Source organism: Buceros rhinoceros, unplaced genomic scaffold, assembly GCF_000710305.1.
Source record: "Buceros rhinoceros silvestris isolate BGI_N320 unplaced genomic scaffold, ASM71030v1 scaffold12190, whole genome shotgun sequence".
NCBI classification, from domain to species: Eukaryota; Metazoa; Chordata; class Aves; order Bucerotiformes; family Bucerotidae; genus Buceros; species Buceros rhinoceros.
In genome coordinates this window covers 36,269-54,854 of record NW_010389087.1, presented here as the reverse complement: position 1 = coordinate 54,854, position 18,586 = coordinate 36,269, and the positions used below count along the sequence as shown (strand labels likewise).

The 18,586-nt window shown below is 50.2% G+C and overlaps 1 protein-coding gene across 1 annotated transcript in view; it reads left to right on the top strand.

Annotated features, from left to right (window-relative positions):
- The window catches only part of IGDCC4 (immunoglobulin superfamily, DCC subclass, member 4), a gene marked incomplete at its 5' end in the record, with an annotated part of 55,384 nt that overhangs the window by 8,132 nt on the left and 28,666 nt on the right, over positions 1 to 18,586 (top strand). Inside the window, 2 exons of the mRNA XM_010132848.1 lie at positions 390 to 531; positions 5,644 to 5,777. Coding sequence (XP_010131150.1) covers positions 390 to 531; positions 5,644 to 5,777 — 276 coding nt within the window. The remainder of the gene's footprint in view (positions 1 to 389; positions 532 to 5,643; positions 5,778 to 18,586) is intronic.

Below are 18,586 nucleotides of genomic sequence, written 5' to 3'. Positions count from 1 at the left end.
AGGAATGCCACAAGGCAAGGGGAAACTTTTGTCTCTGGGTGTCGTGGCATTTCCCCTCTCCTCATTCTGCGTGTCCTTCCCAAATGGAGCAAGTGAACAGATGAGGAAACAGTTTAAGAAGGTAACTGCAGAAACAGCTAATGGCCTGTCCTTTCACACTGTTGCCTGGCAGGAGAAAATGATCAAGAAGCAAATTTGCACATTGAAACCTTTCAGTTGCTGTTGTTAGGACTGCTGAGGGTCTTCAGGGCATGGCAGAGTGAGAAGTTACGTTTCAGGCTGTCTTTAGGAGAGAAGAGCTGCCTTCTTCGCTCACACATTGTAGCAGGTTTGCATTTCGCAGCAGGAACACCGAGTTACTAACTTTCCTTCCCTTCTTCTTTCCCCAGCACTGTCACGCTTTTTCCAACAGCCAGAGTCGCAGACAGTGGAAGAAAATGGCATGGCCCGGTTTGAGTGTCGGATCGAAGGACTGCCCTCCCCGGTCATCACGTGGGAGAAGGACCATGAAGCTGTTCCAGCAGAACCCAGGTGATTTCCCAGTTGCTTTCCTGGGTCAGCTTGAAAAAAAGCAAACCAAAACATGACCAATCTTCCCTAAAAAGGCAGAATGAAGAGAGAGATGATTGACCAGGTTTGGATCTGGTAATTAAGGGATATAAGAGGAGCTGTCCTAGGGGCCCATGCAAACATAAAACACCATAAAACACCTAAATGAAATAAATTCCCCCCTCCAATCCAACACAACAATAAAGATAAAAGAAAAAAAGCACCAAGATTTCTATTACTGATCTCTTGTTCTGGAATCTTTGCCGTGAAGGACCAAGTGCTCACTCTGTAAATAGTTTCAAGGAAATTAATTTGGTTGCTAAACAAAGTAATTGAGACTCGAGTCTCTGTTCTCCAGTGGCCACGAAGGTCTGTATGCAAAGATGCAGGATATCAGCACAGTTTACATCAGCCATTTACTCCCTGTCCAGAGAGTTGGAGGGGAACCAGGAACAGTTCAGAGAGAGGCAGAGAACAGCATCACAGGGAAACGGGAAGTGGAGCCAGTTCCTACAGCGCAGAACTTGCACTCTGCGAAGGTCTTGGGGAGTGCGTGGGACAGGGCGCGGCAGGCTGTGTGTGGACCACCTTCAGCTCGCACTCCTGTGCGAAGCAAAGTGAGGTAGAGGTCTGGGGGGAATTGGAGCCTGAGGACTATTTCTTCAGCTGACGGGGGGTTACTGGGGACACCCAGCTGTGCTCTATGATCTGCTTTCTCTTTCATTGTAGTTGTGGTTTTAGAGACAGCTGTTTTCTTCACTGTTTTCCTACACAGATTTGTCTCAGGGTTCTTCTAATGATTCTTCTGAGCACTGTGTGGGCTCAGTAACCTGGGAGGACTTTCTTGTACTTAGAGGTTATCTAGTAAGAGACCTTGAATTTTCTTTTTCTGGGGGGAAGAGAGTCCTGGAGCATGATACCTTTTCCTTAATGAAAGTCAGTTGCAGGCCTGAGAAGAGAATGAATGGTTAGCTGGCTGTTAGGTGGTCTGTAGTCTTCATTCCTGCAGGGCATCAGTGGCTGTGTTGTCCTTTCGTTCTTAAAACCTCGTTTTCTGTTCTGCAGAAGGAGCGGTTTCCCTCCCAGGGAAGTTAAGCCAAGAGGAGAGGAAGGAGAGAGGGGAGGGTAAGGTTTAGGAACAGTTTTGCAGCAACGACTGTAAGAATAACTGCTTCTGCCCTTGAGTCTAAAGTGTGGGGAGGCTGTTCTTTGCAGTGAGAAGAAAATTAATTAATAAAAAGAGAAAGAAAAAGCAAAAATGAAGGCTTTGTGGAGGGAAGCGTGTAGATAGGGCAATGGCTTTTTAATGAGACAGCTCGATGGATGTTGTGAAATTACTTGCTCGGAGATTGCTTTCAACACAGGCAGCCTGAAAATTGTTTTCCTTGTAAAAGCCAGACCATAATCTCTGGCTGCAGATCTTGCTTTTTAAATCACGTTTTAGCTAATATGCTTTTTCAGAAGGATTTGCTTTTTTGTTGTTGTCTAGTTGTTGTTGATGGATTTAATATAACCGGCTTTCGAAGGAATTAAGTGAATTCCAGGAACCGTTGGCTGCCAACCAGAGCTCTCTGTTATCCTTACTGCATCATGCCTGAGGACTAGATTTCAGGCCAACCTGATGGCTGTGGACTCCTCCTGTTCTGATAAGCCTGTGCAAATGTGATTGTTTGGGCAGGTAGGCGTCAGGAGGATGATTTGATATTCCAGAACAGCGTGGTTAGGTGTATGTACAAGATCAGGCTCTGAGGCTGGAGATAGAAGCCTTGAGATAACCTGCTACATCAGTGTTTATCGTTTCTTTTCAGAGAGATAGAATAATCAGGGGAAGCTGACATTGTGCTTTTTTTTCTTTTTGCTTCTTTGTGTTGGTCTTACCTTCGGGCACTCTCTTTGGCCTTTATCCTTGGGTGCGGGTTTTAGCATGGTGCCACCTTGAAGGCACTGCAGCCTGAGCTTAAAAAGTACTTAGACAAAGGGTAGAGAAGTGCCTGTTGATGTTTTCTCAATAACTTTCCTGCAAGTTCAGGACAAAATCTAACTTCGACATGTGAGTAAGGCACAGAAGTGGTTTACAATTCCGCCTCTGAAGTACTTTTAAAAACCATGGTATGAAACCTGCAGCAGCTGCTGAGTGGTGGCTTGCAGGATTTCTCCCAACTGTGGTTGCTTTGGGGTGTGTGCTACATCTCTCAGCATAATCTCCCCTCTGGTTTAGGTGCTGGCTGGTTTCACAGCAGGCTCCAAATTGCTGTTTATTTTCTCTGGAGCCAAGATGAGCACTTGCTCTAGGAGCTGGAGCTCTTTGGAGGTTGGGACATAAACACACACCCTACAGATCACACAGTCTGCAGTCACAGTATCTTCTTCCATGTTTCAGCTAAGCTAGGAGACTTTACTTGTGCTGTGTCTCAGGAGTGCTGTACTAAGGCTCACGTTCACATACAGGGCTCTTGGAGCTGTGAGCCGAAGGGCTTGCACAAGGCTGCAGGTTCCTGACTTGTCCTGAAGGCTGGTGCTTGAGTCTATTTTGTGTCCTCCAAAAGGCTGCGAGGAGGGATATGCTGGCAGTTCACTGAGGAGAAAGTGAGAAAGGAAATTGGACAATTTGTGCTGGAATATTCCCACAGGGAAGTGCAGTGAGCTGGAGGGTGGCAGGGTTTGGACAGTTAGCAGCAGTGCTTGATGTGGGTTCTTGAGCACTGCCCTGGTAATTGCCGCTGAAGTCCCTCTGTGCTCTTCTATACTCAAGGAGGAACAGAGAGGGCACCCGAGACCTGTTTGCACCCCGCTGCTCTTGCAGCATGCTGCCTTCTGTGCCCGCGGCAGCAGGGCTGTGGTCTGACTGTGCTGCCCTTTAACCAGCTACTTGCTGCAAGTGGGGGGCTTGCCTTTTGTCCCCAGTCCAGGCAGCCTCCTCTGAGACCCTGGTGCTGTGGCTGTCAGTGGCAAAACTCCTGAGACCGCCCAGGTGCAGCATTTCTGATTCTCTCTTTGTCTGTCTGTCCTTTGGTTTTCATCCTCTGCTTAATCCGTAGTGCTGGTGAGCAGACAAAAGATCTGCCCTTTGTGTGGAAGGAAGCCTAGCGCCAAGTGCCTACTCTGAATCCAGGCAAACTTGCAGAGAGCCTGGGGATGGAGCAGGATGCCCTTGCAGGCTGCCTGGAGGCTTCCAGTCCTGGGCTGCTGGGAGCCTGAAGAGCTGGAGGCTTTTTGAGCAGCTGGGAGAAATAGTAGATGGAGAAAACCTGCCTTTCTTCCCTCCTTGCTTCCCTGGGAGAGCAGTGCTCCCCTCTGCCGTGCTTTCCCAGCGGGACATACTGCATTAAGGAGATCTCTGCTGCTGGCTTCGCTGAAGGGACCATCTTAAGCTGCGTCTCCTCAGTCCCCCTCGCCTCCAGCTCCTGCTCTCTTTAGGAATACACTGGCTTGTTTCCTGCCCTCCGGAGAAGCTGGGCGTGTTGGATGAGCGTGACCATGGGCACAGTCCTGAGCAGCCTGGTCTAGCTGACCCTGTTCGGAGAGGGGAAAGACCACAGACAATTTTCAGAGGTCCCGCCCAGCCTCAGTGAATCTGTGAGACATAATTGGAGTGTCTTTTTGTGGCTGGGAGATGCCTCGCCTGGTGTTTGAAATATGTTGATATTAATTACAGACTCAAATAGCAGATGCACGACAAAAATAAATATTATCGCAGTGGGAGGCTTTCCCTCTGCAGAGCTGAGAGGATGCAAATATTTGTCTCCTTTCTCCTGTGTCCTGATGAGGCATCTTGATGAGGGCTTTCTGGGTACCACCTCCTCTGAGGTCTCCGGAGCTTGATCCTGAGAACAGTGTCTGAACAGGCTGCTTAGGGCAAGGGAGGTATTTCCATTACTGGAGATTTAGGATTAATGTTTGCAGGAGCAGGTGTGCTGTGGGTGACCATGGCTTGAGGACAGGATGGGGGATCTTTTAAGGTTCTCGTGGTTCCCTTACCCTCACTCATGGCACTTCAGCTGTCTCAGCACCTGGAGAACAGCAGTTTTACTTACTGAGCTTACTTTTTGGGACCTTTGTGGATGGAAGGACTAACATTCACGGTTATAATGTGTCTTTGTGATGTTCCTGTGGAATAGCTGCTATCCCTCCCCTTAGCAATTGCCTTTGAATGTGTCCTCTTCATAATGAAGACTGATAACCCAGAGCTGCCTGTCAAAGCTCAGCAGCTCTGTTTATAGAGGCTTGCAATTAAAAATGGATCTCATATATAATTAAAAAGGATCACGTATGCTTTGCGCCTTGCATTCAAGAATAAAGAGGCTGCCATCTAGGAATCCAGGCAGAAAATGGAGATGCTGACAGCCAGCTCTTACTTTTATGCTAATTGCTAATCATCTGCTTTGTTCAGTATAATGCAGCAAGGATTGTTCATGTTAGGAGCCATGTAGCCATTTCACTCCATGGAAGTGTTGCCCAGTAGTACCTCGTGGGCAAATGGCGGGGCTCCCAAATGCCCAGCTGTAAGTTTGTCAGCTGGTGAAAGCCAGAAACTCATGGAAGAACAAAAGGAATCATCCAGGAATGGTGCAGCTTCGGGCGGCTCTGTCTGGGCTGCTTTGGGCTGTGAAGGTGCAGCTGGTCCCTTCATGTACTTGTGGTGCAGCAGGACAAACATAGGATGTTCAGGTGATGTTCTTTGCCGTGCGTATTTTCTAAGGCTGCCAAACCTTTGTGAAAAGCAAGCAGTGAAACTAGCTGTAGTAGTGTGTTTGAAGGCACTTGTATGCTTGGAGACAGCAGCACCTCCGTATGGTAAAATGTTTTATACTGTTTGATTGGTTTATAGCAGCAAACCCTGTCGGTGTGGTCTCTCAAAAGCACATCCTGTGTCCTGAAGATTCTAGGACAATGGATAGGTCTATACTTGTTACTTTTTAAGAACCACTAGCTGGGTTGCTCAAAGATTTCTTGGTCCCATTGTGTTGTGGTTACCAAGACCTGCCCATGGATACATTTGCAGGAGGAAAGGAGGAATAAAAGGGCTTTGAGGTGATGAATAAGTAGCTCAGGTAAGGCACAGCCTGACTCTCACTCTTCCTTTTGGTCACTTAGGTTTATAACTCTTCCAAATGGTGTCCTCCAAATTGTGGATGTGCGCGAGAGTGATGCCGGGGTTTACCACTGCGTGGCAACCAACGCCGCCCGAAAACGCTACAGCAGTGACGCAGTCCTCAGTGTCCTGAAAGGTAAGAAGCAGCCAGGAGCGTCTTGGGCTGCCAGACAGCCGCCGCCTGTGATGGCAGGCGGAGCTGAAGTATCGGTGATGAAGCTGCTGGTGTGGCTGGCTCTGTACATGACAAGCTTCGATTCAAACCTGCAGAAAGTGTTTTACTGAAGATTTCTCTTTACTCTGATAGGATAAGCAGGCTGGGTTGGGAAGCGTTGCCACCGAGGAGACCAGAGAGGGTTCAGCACAGTGACATCCGACTTGCATTCTGTGTCCACACTGCTGACTCTGTACTGAGCTGTTGGGTAGGCTCCAGAGACCTTTTTGTGGTATTTGGGAGCAGCCTCAGCTGGGATGTCTTCTGGAGACACAGCACTGATGCAAGGCTTTGGGTGTGAGCTCTCCTTCACTTCCTGATCTGGGCCTCAGTCTCTGAGTGCATTTTTCTTTGTAAACCAAGAGTGCAGTGGGCAAGCCTGGACATGAGAATGTAGCTGAAAGCATAAGTGGGGGTCTCCAGACTCCAGCACGTCTTACTAACTCCCCAGTACCGTATAATCCCCCTCCTGCAAGTGGGCAAACTCAGCAGGCGGGGAGTCTGGCTGAGCTGCCCCTTCTCTTGGGACAGTGCCCTCCCGCCACGCCTGTCTCCTGTTTGTGCTGACCCCAGTATGTTTTGTAGGCAGCTTTAACCTTGAAAGCTCTGAAATCCTTCCCAGTCCCTTTTGTCTTTGAGGATTGCGTTGCTTGGCATTCTGCTACCAGTGTCTTTTCACAGAGATGGCTTTGCTGTTCATCCATCAGCAGGGAGTGTAATTAACTGTGGACCCCGAGAACACACCTCTGATCAATGGATTGTGTCATGGAGGTAATCTGTGTGGAATCTGCAGAGAATTCGTGAGCGGCTGAGTGCTCTGTACCTAATTGCCAGCCCCTGCTAGATCCTCTGTGTGCTTAATGAAGCACAGAGGCGAGGGGAGCACTTGCTGTGGGCAGTTCCACGCTCCAGAGACAGCTCCCTTGTGGGATCTGGTTTGCTATTGATGAGTAATATTGATCAAGCCACGAAGGTGAATATGCTGTCCTTGGCATCATAACTCGTCCTGCGTAATTGCATCTTGTAACTCCACAATGTTTAATCTGCTTTGCAAATGGAGGCGATGGAAGAGGTTAAACGGGAAGCGTTCCTTCTGGAGCGCCAGCCGGCCCCAGCAGATTTCTGCCTGGAGTTCTCACCCAAATCTCATTGCTGCAGCACCACACCACCCGCTGGCTGCAAAAACAAATATGCGAGATTGAGTTTTTCGCCAGATTGAGTGGATTGTGATGAAAAACACGCCTGTTAAATCTCTGGGGTTTTTTATAATTGGGGAGAAGTATCTCTGAGACAGATGGGAAACTGCAGTGACCTGTGCAGGCTGCAAACTCCTCCATGAGCCACTGGCATGGTATTGATCCTTCTTTATTTCAGCACTTCACGATCAGAGGCACATTTTTGGATGTCTGGTCTGCCTTGAGGAGTCTTTTCCTCCATGTTCAGCAGCAGCTCAGAGTAGCTGGAGTGAGCTGGGCAGGCAGAAATCCTTTGCTGGTTATAAAAAATAAAACCAAACTAAACCAAAACAAGCAAATTCCAGGAAAACAAAACACAAAAGAACAACAGCCTGAAATCCAGCACTTCAGTGTTGCTTGAGTCACTTATTTGGAAACTTCAGGGCCCATGTGTCTGCAGGTAGGAACAACTAAACTACTTCTTCCCTCTCTCCTGATGGCTAGTGAATGGTTTGTGCTGTGGTAAGATGTGAGTCCAGTCTCTCAGTCCTGCCACACTGCCAAGGCCCCTGGAAAGGTTTGTGCAGTGAGACCTTGTGTCTCCTTTCCAGCTGTGCCTGCAGCTCTGTGTCTTGCTGACAGCTCTGGGCAGACGACTGAGCCTCTGCGCTCCTGATGGATTTTGCCCACTCGCACTGGATTGCCAGCCCTCCGGCCTGGGAACACCTCGTGGTCACGCCTCTGCCCCTGCCAGACAGCGCTGGATTTGAACTGGCTGTGCATAGCAAAAGAATCTGTTTCCCTGTAGCTCTTCTGCCCAGTTGTCCTTTTCCTCCCCTCTCTCCCCCTTGCTGCCTATATGACGGCTGGGATTTGTTCCACCTCCCTTAAAGGCCTTTTCCCGGTAGAGGCAGCAATTAGCACAGCTCCCTTCTGGTGTATTTGCATGGCCTAAAAACCCCCAAAATGTCATTTCCCTTGGTGGTGTAGCTTCCCCGTCACGGGGAAAAGGCTGTGTGGTGTGTTGGTGGCTGAACGCACAGGCAGGGCTGAGCGTGCCGGTGCACAGTGCTGCTGGAAGCGCTGCAGATGTTTTGGCTGTGCAGGCTTCATGGTGCAAATTTCCAGACGTTCCCTGGGGAAGCGGTGTTTTGAGCTGGAAGGGAAGAGAGCAGACTGGAGAGCGGGATGCAGTCACGCAGCCCTGAAAGAGAAACTGCTGTCGAAATAGGGATAACTTGAATTTTCCCTTGGATCTCCTCTGCTTGCTGGCAGACAGAGAGCTAAGCACATCTGGCAGCATCGTCCCTTCACCCTCCTGGACAGATGGACGCTGCAGCCCTGCTGCCAGAAAGGACATTAGGAGCTGGCTGCAGGATGCTTTTCCCAGGTGCTCTGTGCACGCTGCCTTTGCCTCAGGTCAGTTCTCAGTGGGGCTGTGTCTTGGTTCTTGCAGCTCCTTTTCCTGGAAGTAGCCTCTGGAGCCCTATTCTAAACTGCATCTTCCCCATCGAATGGGTACTGGGACCTCTCGTCTCCATAGTTAACCCAAATTTCACTTTCCTGCAGTTCTTCCTATTAATTTTAGTTGCACAGTGTTGGCGGTCTTGAAAATACTGTCCTTCCTCCTTGGTTTTTAATCCCTTTGAATACGCACAAGCAGTGTGGTGATCCCCAAGCGACCTAAAGAAAGTTAGAGATTTTAGCCATTTAAAAACGTAACAGAGTTTTGACTGGGCTGGAGAAGTACCAGGGATGAAAACAGGACCATGCATTTTGAGATCCTGACCCCCCAGCTTCTCCCTGGAGATTTTGGTGTTTGTATCTCTTCACATTCAATCACTATAGAAGGATCAAAGCATGGTCCAGGGAGCCAGGACTCTTGGGTTCTCCTTTCCTCCCTGTCGCTGGGCCACGGAGGAGGATCACTTCCTTAACGCTTCCATTTCTGCCCGTGTAAGCAGGCAAGACTCAGCAGCCGTCCCCCAGCGCTGACAAACCCTCTGCGCAGAGCTGTTTGTGCGGTGGTCTCTCGGGCGTGTGCTCCACGTGATCCCCTGCCTGTGCTGCAATAAGTGCAGGAAGGAGGAGAGCAGATGAGGTGATGGGCGTGGGTACAGCGGAGTGGGCTCCGGGCTGAGCACGCCGCTGGAGAGTCTTCCAGCAGATGAGCACGTCCTCCGAGAGCTGGGATTTAGTACTGTGTTATTAGAGATGACACTGCGAGATTGCCGTTGGCAGAACATCGTTTACGTTGACAGTTGTAGCAGCTTGCTGCAGCAGCGTCCAGGGAAATGTATTTTTCAGCCAAATATTTGTATGAAATATGATAACAGGGACAGAGCTTGGAGGCAGCTGAAACACCTTCACAATTTTTTGTTCTTTTAGTGTTTGTATTGCCGTGGTTTACAGGTTCCAAGAGCTCTGGGTGCCGAGACCTGGGTGGTTCCTGCTCCGAAAGGAGAATACAGCCACGGAACGGGATGAGCTCTGGGGACGGAGGGGAAGGTGGTGATGAAGTGAGCAGCACTCACAGTTGGCCACCACCTCACACAAACAGACGTGCTGTTACCACAAGTGGATTTTCAGTCCCTGCATGTGCGAATGACGTGCTGGATGCTGGCTTGGCACTCAGCCTGAGCCCTGATGACTCGTGCTGTGCTCCCCTCATAGCTTTGAACATGGGCACCCTGCGATCTAGGGACGGGGAAGTTCAGATTCGGGTCAGTGCTGCTCTACTCCGACCTCTCTGGCAGCCAAGGCACAGGAGGCTGCTGAAGGCTGTTCTGGGAGGCGAGAGGGGCAGGGAAATGTGTAGAGAGAGAAGACCTGGGGTGGGGTAAGGCTGCTGTATATGGACTGTGTGTTGTTGATTTAGCCAGCAAAAAGATGCTTCACCTTTGGAGAAGGGCACATCCCAGTACCAGCCTGCAACTGATGTGTCCCTGTTCCTTGTGCTTTTCATCTGTTGCTTTTCCCTCTCCTTTTAACATCCTGTTTTTCTTTGCCCTCTGCTCTCTCACTTTACCCTCTGCTTGGCACCCCAAAAGCCTGTCTGTAAGGACTCTGGTTACGTGTGTTTCGAAGCTACAGTTTCCTGGGTGGCAGGTTCCTGATGCTGTTTGCATAATGCCTCTGCTCCCGATCCTCCTGTGTGGCAGAAGATGCCAAGGGAGCCATGGCACATGTGAATTCAGAGAATGGCAAGATCAAGGAGGAGGTACACAGCATTTCTAGCTTAATAAATACATCTTTAAAGCTAGAAGTGACCTTCTGCCTAGCACGAGCTGTAAACTTTTACTCCAGCTCCCTTTTACTGAGCCTAGTGATTTCAAGCACGCATGGAACAGCTTTGAAACCACAGATTTTGGGAGAAACTTGTGAAGGGCTGGTGCAGACATGCGTCAGGCAGCCACCCAAACAGACAGCTCTCTCCTTGGCTGGAGTTCGTGCGGGGCCAGCACGCATCACACCGCTCACATCGCTGAGCTCGTAGCTCAAGTGTCAGCAGCCTGTTCCTGGGAGCCGGAGGGAGTTTCAACTCAGCTGTCTGTGAAGTTCAGTGGGGTTATGATATGCCACACTCCTGACAGCTCTAGCAGCCTGTGGTGACAGAGGGCTTGATACAAACCTCAGAGCCCTCACCTCCCATTAAGCAGAACAACTAAGCCAGGGGTTGGCACCAAAGCGAGTGGCAGCAGAGGTGTCAGGGATAATAGAGCAGAACAATGGATGTACGGCTGGGATAGGTGAGCTCTTTCTAGGTCCTGAGGGGAAGCTGGTCTCTCCCACACGCAATGTTGGCTGTGCATGATGCTTGGAGCTGTCAGCTACGGCCAGGCTTGTGTGTTACGGGCAGCTCTGCCTCCGACTCCTGAAGGCAGGGATGGCGAGATTCAGGGATGGTTTGCAGTCCTCTGATGTTCTCCATGTGCAGCTCTCACTAATCCAGATCTGCCGCACTTCTGAGGTTTCTTGAAACAAGAGCTGGTGTTTGGTAAGTCTCTGAAGCAGGGTTTAAGTGTTGGCTTCGTTCAGCTCTCCTCTGAGAATCTTTTGGTGGTGGTGTATCCCTGAGGTGCATCAGCACATCCATGCTGCGGGGGTCACACCTGGCCTCTCCTGGAAGGTACAGAACAGGCTGTGCCTGCACAGCGAGGCTGGACGGGAGCTAAGAATAGAGATTGTAATTAGGTCAGCAGCTTGCAGTGGGCTGTGGGACAGGAAAGCTGATGTGGTTGGGTTCCTGATGGCACTTGTTAATTATTAATCATCTGCGTTACAGCAACACCTCAGTAGCTCTCTGAGGCCAAGGGCTAGCGGTGCCCTATGGCACTTACAGTGTCCTAACAGCTGGAGGGGAGATGTTGCAAGTGTCCAGATGCCCAGCAAAGCTCACAGTCTCCTTGATTTAGACAGACATGTGGAGGAGGGTTGTCCCTGTCTGAAAGACCCAGCAGTATGTGCAGGCCTGGTGGCGCTAAGGAACAAGTGTGGGATGAGTCGGCCTAGATCACAGGGGAGGCTGGCTCAGAGCTGAGCCATGGTGCTCTGAGCCCTCGCTTGGATGCCAGGGATTGCTCAGGACACAGCCGGGAGTTTGCCTTCAGTAGAGATGCTCTTGCCCAGCTCTGTTTCCAGTGCAGCTGAGGGGCAGTGCCACATGGATTGTGGACAAGAGTGAGAAGCTGGAAAAGAGAAGGATGGATAAGGAGGGGCAGGTCCTGTTACCAAACACTGTGTCTTTAGGCACAGCCTTACATCAGGTCTCTGCAGCACTCAGCAAACGTCCAGCCGAAGGGCGTTGATGGAATGTGTGGATATCACGCATGATCTTTGCCCGTGGAAAGCCAGCTTTCCTTCCAGACTTCTCCGCAAAAACCAGATTTCGGTTGTCCTGAGTTAGTGCAGATGCACCCATCTGCTTTTAGTACTTCCTTCCAAGTTGGCAGTCCTCATTTGCTGCCAGACTGTGTTACTGTAGGCTCCCAGCATGTTGGTGTGTTCGGAGCATAGCTTGCGGGAAGCATTCTGCGTACCTGGCATCAGGGAGACCACGCTCCAGGGTGGCTCCCCGTAACGCTTCTCTTTTCAAAGCTGTGCGCAACAGTAGCGTGAATGGCCATCGCTGGCAGCCGGGATGGTGCAGAGCGCAAGCCCTGGTGGCAAAGAAAGCAGGTTGTGTCCTCCTGCACAGCCCGGGACCTCCAGCCCGTTCCTCCTCTGCTGCCACTACATGTACCTGAATTGCAGGTAGATCGAATGTTGTAAATCAAGCTGAATTGCAAATAGATTTGATGCAATAGGTGTCAGCCCCTGGGACACGTCAGCCTCTGAGCACAAGGAGGAAGTCACTGGAGTGAGATGGCTCCAGCCACTGAGGGCAGGTGAGGGGACTGAATAAGGAGGAGTTTCAGGGCTTATGACCCATGAGTCAGAAGGGTCTTCTGTTGACCATGTCTGTCTCATCTGTGTTCAAGAGAGTTAGGGCAGGGAGACTGCTCTGCCATTCCCCAAACTGCTTTGGAGACACTGAGGTACCTCTGCTCCTTTCTTCTCTTCTTTTTGTTGGTCACTCATCTGGTCTAGAGGCTTAACTCCTACTGTACACCGAGTGACCTTCTTTTAAGGAGTTTATTTGCACTAAGGTCTGTGAGAATGTGCCAAGAATGGTTAAAGGCTTGTTAATTAATAGTTATTATCTAAAATGGAGACATTATCAGTGCTGCTCCAACATGGTCCTTCTGGTAGGTCTCTGTCATCTGTGCTCTGAGCTTGGGTCTTCCAGTTGCCTCTGCCACATTCTGGTTTGTGGTCTGCAGCGTCTGGCTCTCAGAAACTCTCTCTGATATATCTTCAGGCTTCTGAGGGTTGAGATGCGTGGCCTGGGGTCTCCAACTCTTTGGCTTCTCTGGGTTGTGGCAGAAAACCAGAAGAGCAGCTCTCTGAGTGCAGTGGGGACTCTGGTGCTGCATGACCACGGCTGTCGGCACAGCTCCTCCTGTTTATTTTGCCTGGCTCCCGCTCGGAGCGGTGCAAATGTAGGCGCTTCGCTTCCAAGTGCTCGCTGGGGAAGCAAGCAGGAATTTGTCGTGCAGTCTGGCTGGCTCCCAGCCCTTTTGGCATGAGGAAGAGCAGTTCCGAATGCGGGTACGCAAACAGAGAGCCAATGTTGACAGCTTTATAGGAGGTGGAGTGGTAGGCAAAGCACGTTCAGCTACCCCGGACATGTAAAACTCTGTGCCCTGAAGGATCAAAGGTCTGGGCGTAGGGGAAGAGCCCCCCAAAATCCAAGGCAATTCCTGGAAACCTGCCACTGCTCAGCCTCTCTGTGGGCTTCTGGTTACATACAGCTCAGTCAGCTTGTGGCTGAGCTCGTACCCTAAAGGGTGTAATTCCTGAGCTGAAATCTGTCAGCCGTATAGAGCCATTGAGGCAAGTGAAAGAGGACTGCCTGATGGCCCCTCTGCCTGTCTGGACTGGGACCTGTGTGCTCCCCAGCTTTCAGACACAGGACACAGAGCTGGGACCTGTGTTTAACAGACAGTTTCTCAAGCAAGAGAAAAGCAGTTCTTAGAGCAGCTCCTCCTGCCACGCTTGGCATGTACCACGCTCTGTGGAGGGACCCCACGGTGGTAGCTGCTGGTCTGAGGAGTGTGTCCAGGTAGTAAATGAACATTCCTACTCACTAATCTCTCCCCCCTGCCCCTTTTTTTAAGATCATAGAAGTGAATTTGATCTATTAAATTCTCCGTTGTGTGAGTACGTATACACGGACATTAAAGGAGCAGGTTTTTTGTGCTGCTGGCAGAAGTGTAGGTTGCACCGTGTGCTTTGGGATGTGTTGGCTGAGTTTTATTGTGGATTTTGTGCTAGTAGTTTGAGGTACAATTGCTGAATGTGGAAGTCTCTTAACAGCTCTAAGAAAGTGATTGAACTTCTGTGTTTTAATCATTTATGCATGTTTCTGTGTATGTAAGGTAACAAATGACGTGTAGCTGCTCTGCGGCAGCACTAACATAGGAAGTAGGAAGAGAGACTCTGTCCCCATGCCAAAACAGGGAGATAAATTCTTCCCTGTCCAGCTTTCCAGATAAATGTTTGCATTGACAAATGCATAACTGCTTACAAAGTGTTTGGAGGATGTGAGGTAAAAGGGCAATGCAAAACCAGTTTACTGAGCTCATTTATATTACGAGGCAGAAAAAGCCGGTACCAACAGAGTCACTCGTGCAATAAAAGCTGGGTTCCTTTTCAGCCTCCCTTCCAAGACGACTCGTGTGTTGACCCAGACACGCTGCAGCTGCCTGAAAAGAGAAAGGAGCATTTCTAATGATGGAGACTGTGAGCACTGGGGCTGCTGGGTTGCACTGGGACAGCTTTTGCAGTCCCAGTACCCAGACAGTGCCAGTGCTGGAGTTTCTGCTGAGGCACACATCGAAAAGCTTCTGCAAGGCTTGCGAACCAAAGCCCCATCCTCTGCAGAGGAGTTTTCAAGGCTGAGGACCATCAAAGCAGTACCAAATGTTTGGTGAATTGAGTCTATAATCTTGTAACTGAAAGTTGTCCCTCTCCAGCTTCAGTGAGGGAGCAAAACACAACTTGGCTGCTCCTTGCCACAGGGACTGATATAGCAAAGGTGGGAGAAAACCCCCGAATGCAAATGTGATGTTTGGAAAGGCTGCGTGGATGTGGGAGCTGCGTTTGGGGAGAAGAGGAAGCAGCATTTGACTTGTGATCTCCTATCCTGGTTGTAGCCCAGAAGTAGATATAAATTGTAGATAAATTTCCAGGACAGTGTAAAGGGAGGAGGAAGGCAGGTGTGGAGGAGGTTTCTTCTCCTCTTTGGTTGCTGTCAGCTTTCTCCCTGAACAGTCCAGGAGGTCTGTGAGTCATTCGTGAAAAGGGCGAGCACTGGGGAGTGGAGCAGGACATGCTCTGCAAACACAGCGCCTGCATTTTTGAAGGTGTGTGCTTTGCAATGGGTAATTTGCTCCTTTATTGTCTGCAGAATAACAGCAGCGACAGCATTGACTTTCTGTAATGAACAGCTGCTCAGTGCTAGAATCTATTCCCGGCGGAGGCTCGCAGGGATGAATAAGGTTTCATGCTCCTCCTCCGGAGAGGGTGAGAAAGTTTGCAGAACAGAAGATTGTTGCTGGATTGTTGGTATCTCCAAATCTTGACCTGCTGACAGCTGAATGTGGCACCATGCAAGTCATGTTTCACCTTCCAGCACTTCTGCTGAGGCAGAATGTTTAGGGAGTCGGGGGAGAAGTGTTAGTCCCATCCAAGAAGTCATCCTCTTGTCACGGCAACGGCCGTCACAAATTGGCTGAGCAGGAACAATTTTCCCCCTGTTGCGCTGCCTGAATTCTTTGTTGATACTCCACACTGACAAGGGCAGGGAGAGGAGAGCTGAGGAATTACGGCTGCGGTAGAGGCAGACCCAAGCGGTAAACTCTGAGTTTGAGATCACTCATGTATGTTATAACTCAAGCTGTAACTTCAAACAGACGTTTTGGGCTTTGTCCCAAGCAGCTCCCCATGGTGCCCCCTGTCACCTCGCTGCTCACGGTTCCCCCTCGCTTTCAAACGATATGGGTTGGAGTTTAGAGCTTAGGCAGCTGGGGTGCTGCGATCTGTCTGGCACACTCACTTGCTCTGCTCCCCTCCCCACCTCCTTCTGGTTTTACACTACCCTTGATGATAAGTGATTTGTTATGTTTCTTCTGGGCCTGCCCGACCACCTTGGTCCTGGAACCCAGCTCTGGACCCTGCAAGATGCCCTGGAGAGCAGTGGTCCAAAGGAGTGGAGTACCTGAATTTGGCCTGACTTTCCTGTCCCTTGATAGGAAAGTGGAAAATTGCATAAACGGAGAAGCAGATTATCTGTAAGTTTTGTCCCTTGGTCTGGGACAGCACCCAGGCCGTCTCCCCATGTGTGACAAACTGTGTGGGGAAAAGAGCTGCCTTCTCTAACTCTTTCAGTGCCCAGAGGATTTCTCTCAGTCCCAGTGCACTACTCCAAGTCATCCCGGACCTGTGTTTGATACCCTACAGGCATTTTTTTATCAGTAAGGGGCTAAAATCGATCCAGCTGATTCAGAAGGGCAAAAAGTCTACAAAGGCCACCAGAGACAGCGAGTTTTCTTTCATATGGAGCCCCAAGTTGTGCCTTGGGCTGTGCAGACCTTTTGCCTAGAGCAGCATTGCTACTTGGAGAGACAAAACAAAGGCTAGAGGGGGAAGAAATCTCAAAGCCTGAGTTTTAAATAGCAGCACTGTGAAAGCTTTTTGTACCACGGAAGGGACGGCGTGGAGCAGGTGTGTTCGGTGACCTGTTTTGTTCAGGCACTGAAAGATGTCTTGCAAACTGCAGCTCTTTTTTCCTTTGGTTCTAACAACATCCCCTCTTGACCTGAAATTATCTTAATGGCAGTGGAGACAAAACCTCATGTTGGTTTTACTCTTTGATGCTTGTTGGAATCCCCTGTGTGGAGGCTTTCCTGGTTAGCTCAGTACTGTTCCAGGGAACTCTTCAAACCTAATGAAACCTGGTTTGCAGCAGTTAACCTGTGATCCACCCTGACCAACCAGCCTATTGAGAGAGCAAGTGAAAAATGGACTCCAAAAGGCTCATTTTAAAGTGGAGCTTGACTTGTAGACTTGCTCGAGAGACCCACCGTGGAATACAAAGCTGGAGAGAAATGCGTTTGTGTGTGCAAGTGGCGCATGGGGCATTCATCCATGCATGCAGCCAGGAATGTACTGGGAAAGCAAGCAGAGCTGTTGGGTTTTGTTGTACAATTCCGGTACTAATCGGCGACAAACAGATGTGGAGTCTGGGCTAACACGTTTTCCCAATAGTTTTTCAAGGCTGAAACCAGAGTTTTGACTCAGAAGCAGAAATGGATGTTTGAGCTACAGATCCCTGCGGCTGGTAGCGCTCTTGTTTGTTAGAGAGAACCTTGAGCTTGACTGTCAGGAAGCCCTGACGTCAGCGCTCTTTCTGCCTTCTGCAAAGTACGGAGCTGAGAAGTAGCTGGTCATCAGCCCTTTTTCCCTTTTGGGAACCCAGCCAGGCCGGGTTCCTGGGGGCTGGTTACCTGGCCATCAGCCAGCTACTTGCTCTTCCGCTTCAGAGCACCCAGGATGGGCATTGCCAGAGGGAAGGGCAGCATGTGATGCTGCTGCGGGACTGTTCGGGGAGAGGGTGGGGAAGCGTTTTGGTGGTCCTTCCCCAGCCAGGAGAAGCGTGAGGCCCCAAGGAAAGGCAAAGCTCTAGGCCGTGCCTTTACTGCAGCGCTTCACAGCAGCTCTGCTAAGCCAGGAGACTGCAGAGCTGGGCTGGGGGCTCCTGGGCTGTTCCAGAGGGAGAGCAGCTTGTAAAACCCCTCTCCTAGTGACTGGCAGCATCACAAAGCGCTGTGTAGGGACCAAGCGATGCAGGACAAGTGCCTTTGCTTGAAGTCTCTGTAGCCTCTAAGGTGTCTTTGCTGGCGGCACCTGGCGCCGTGCACCTGGATGCAACAGATGAGTATTTAAATTGGGTTTGAGAAGCTTTTTGTCTTCCTCTGCCCTGATATTGGTAGAGAAAGCAGCTTGGAAATCTGGCAGGGAGTATATTGCCATCTGGATGGTGTTATTTTTTCTACTCTAGATTTATTTTTTCCCCCAGCACTACGGAAGAGGACAGCTTTACGCACACAGACGTGTTTCCACCAAGTCCTGCCCAGCAGGTACTTGGGCAGCCGGTAGAGTTGGCTTCACTCTCAAAACCAACTTCATCACAACTTGTTGGGTTCTCCAGCATCTTCCCAGCACTGTGGCCTTCCCTGTAGTGGCTGCTATTAAAGTCTTTGCCTTCTGGTGTTTTCTCAAGTGTTTGCTTCCAAATCCTGGCTGGAAAGCTTCTTTTCCTTGTTCTTTCTCCAGTGTTGCCTCATCTCTCTCTGCCATACGGGGGAGAGAAAGGGTAGAGGCCTCACATCAGCAACGTGCGGAGCAGCCTCACCCATCCAGCCGGGTCTCGCTGGAGCCCCAGTGCTTAGTTGTTCTGCAGGACTGATGAATACTCGTGGATATTAGTGCTTTGTTAATGGGGCTGGAGCTGAAAGGAAGCTGCTGTTCTAAAGAGCCTTGCACTTCTCTGATCCTTCAGCTTATGAGCCTGCTGTGGAAGCTCTCATGCCTTAAACCCGTTTTCTGCCTCAGCAGTTCTCAAGCCCAGCCTTGGCGCCGCAGTTAAGAGCAGCCAGGACTTTGATCTGTTTGTCAGTGAGGCCTCTGAATCCACAGTCTGATTGGGTTTCTTTCTGTCCCCCAGGTTGTCCTGCTGCAGCTGGACACGGGGGCTGTGAGGCTGGAAGTATCTGTAGGTGTGAATGATGCGAACGTAGGTGAGCGTAGCAGAGCTCTGGCCAGCCCCCACCGTGCTGTAAGCACAAAAGGGGCTTGTCTGTCTCTACACACCAGCACCTCTGTGTTCTGGTCCCACTGGAAGGAGGATGGCTGGCTTGGCTTTGCCTTCGTGCCCCATGGCAGCTCTTATGG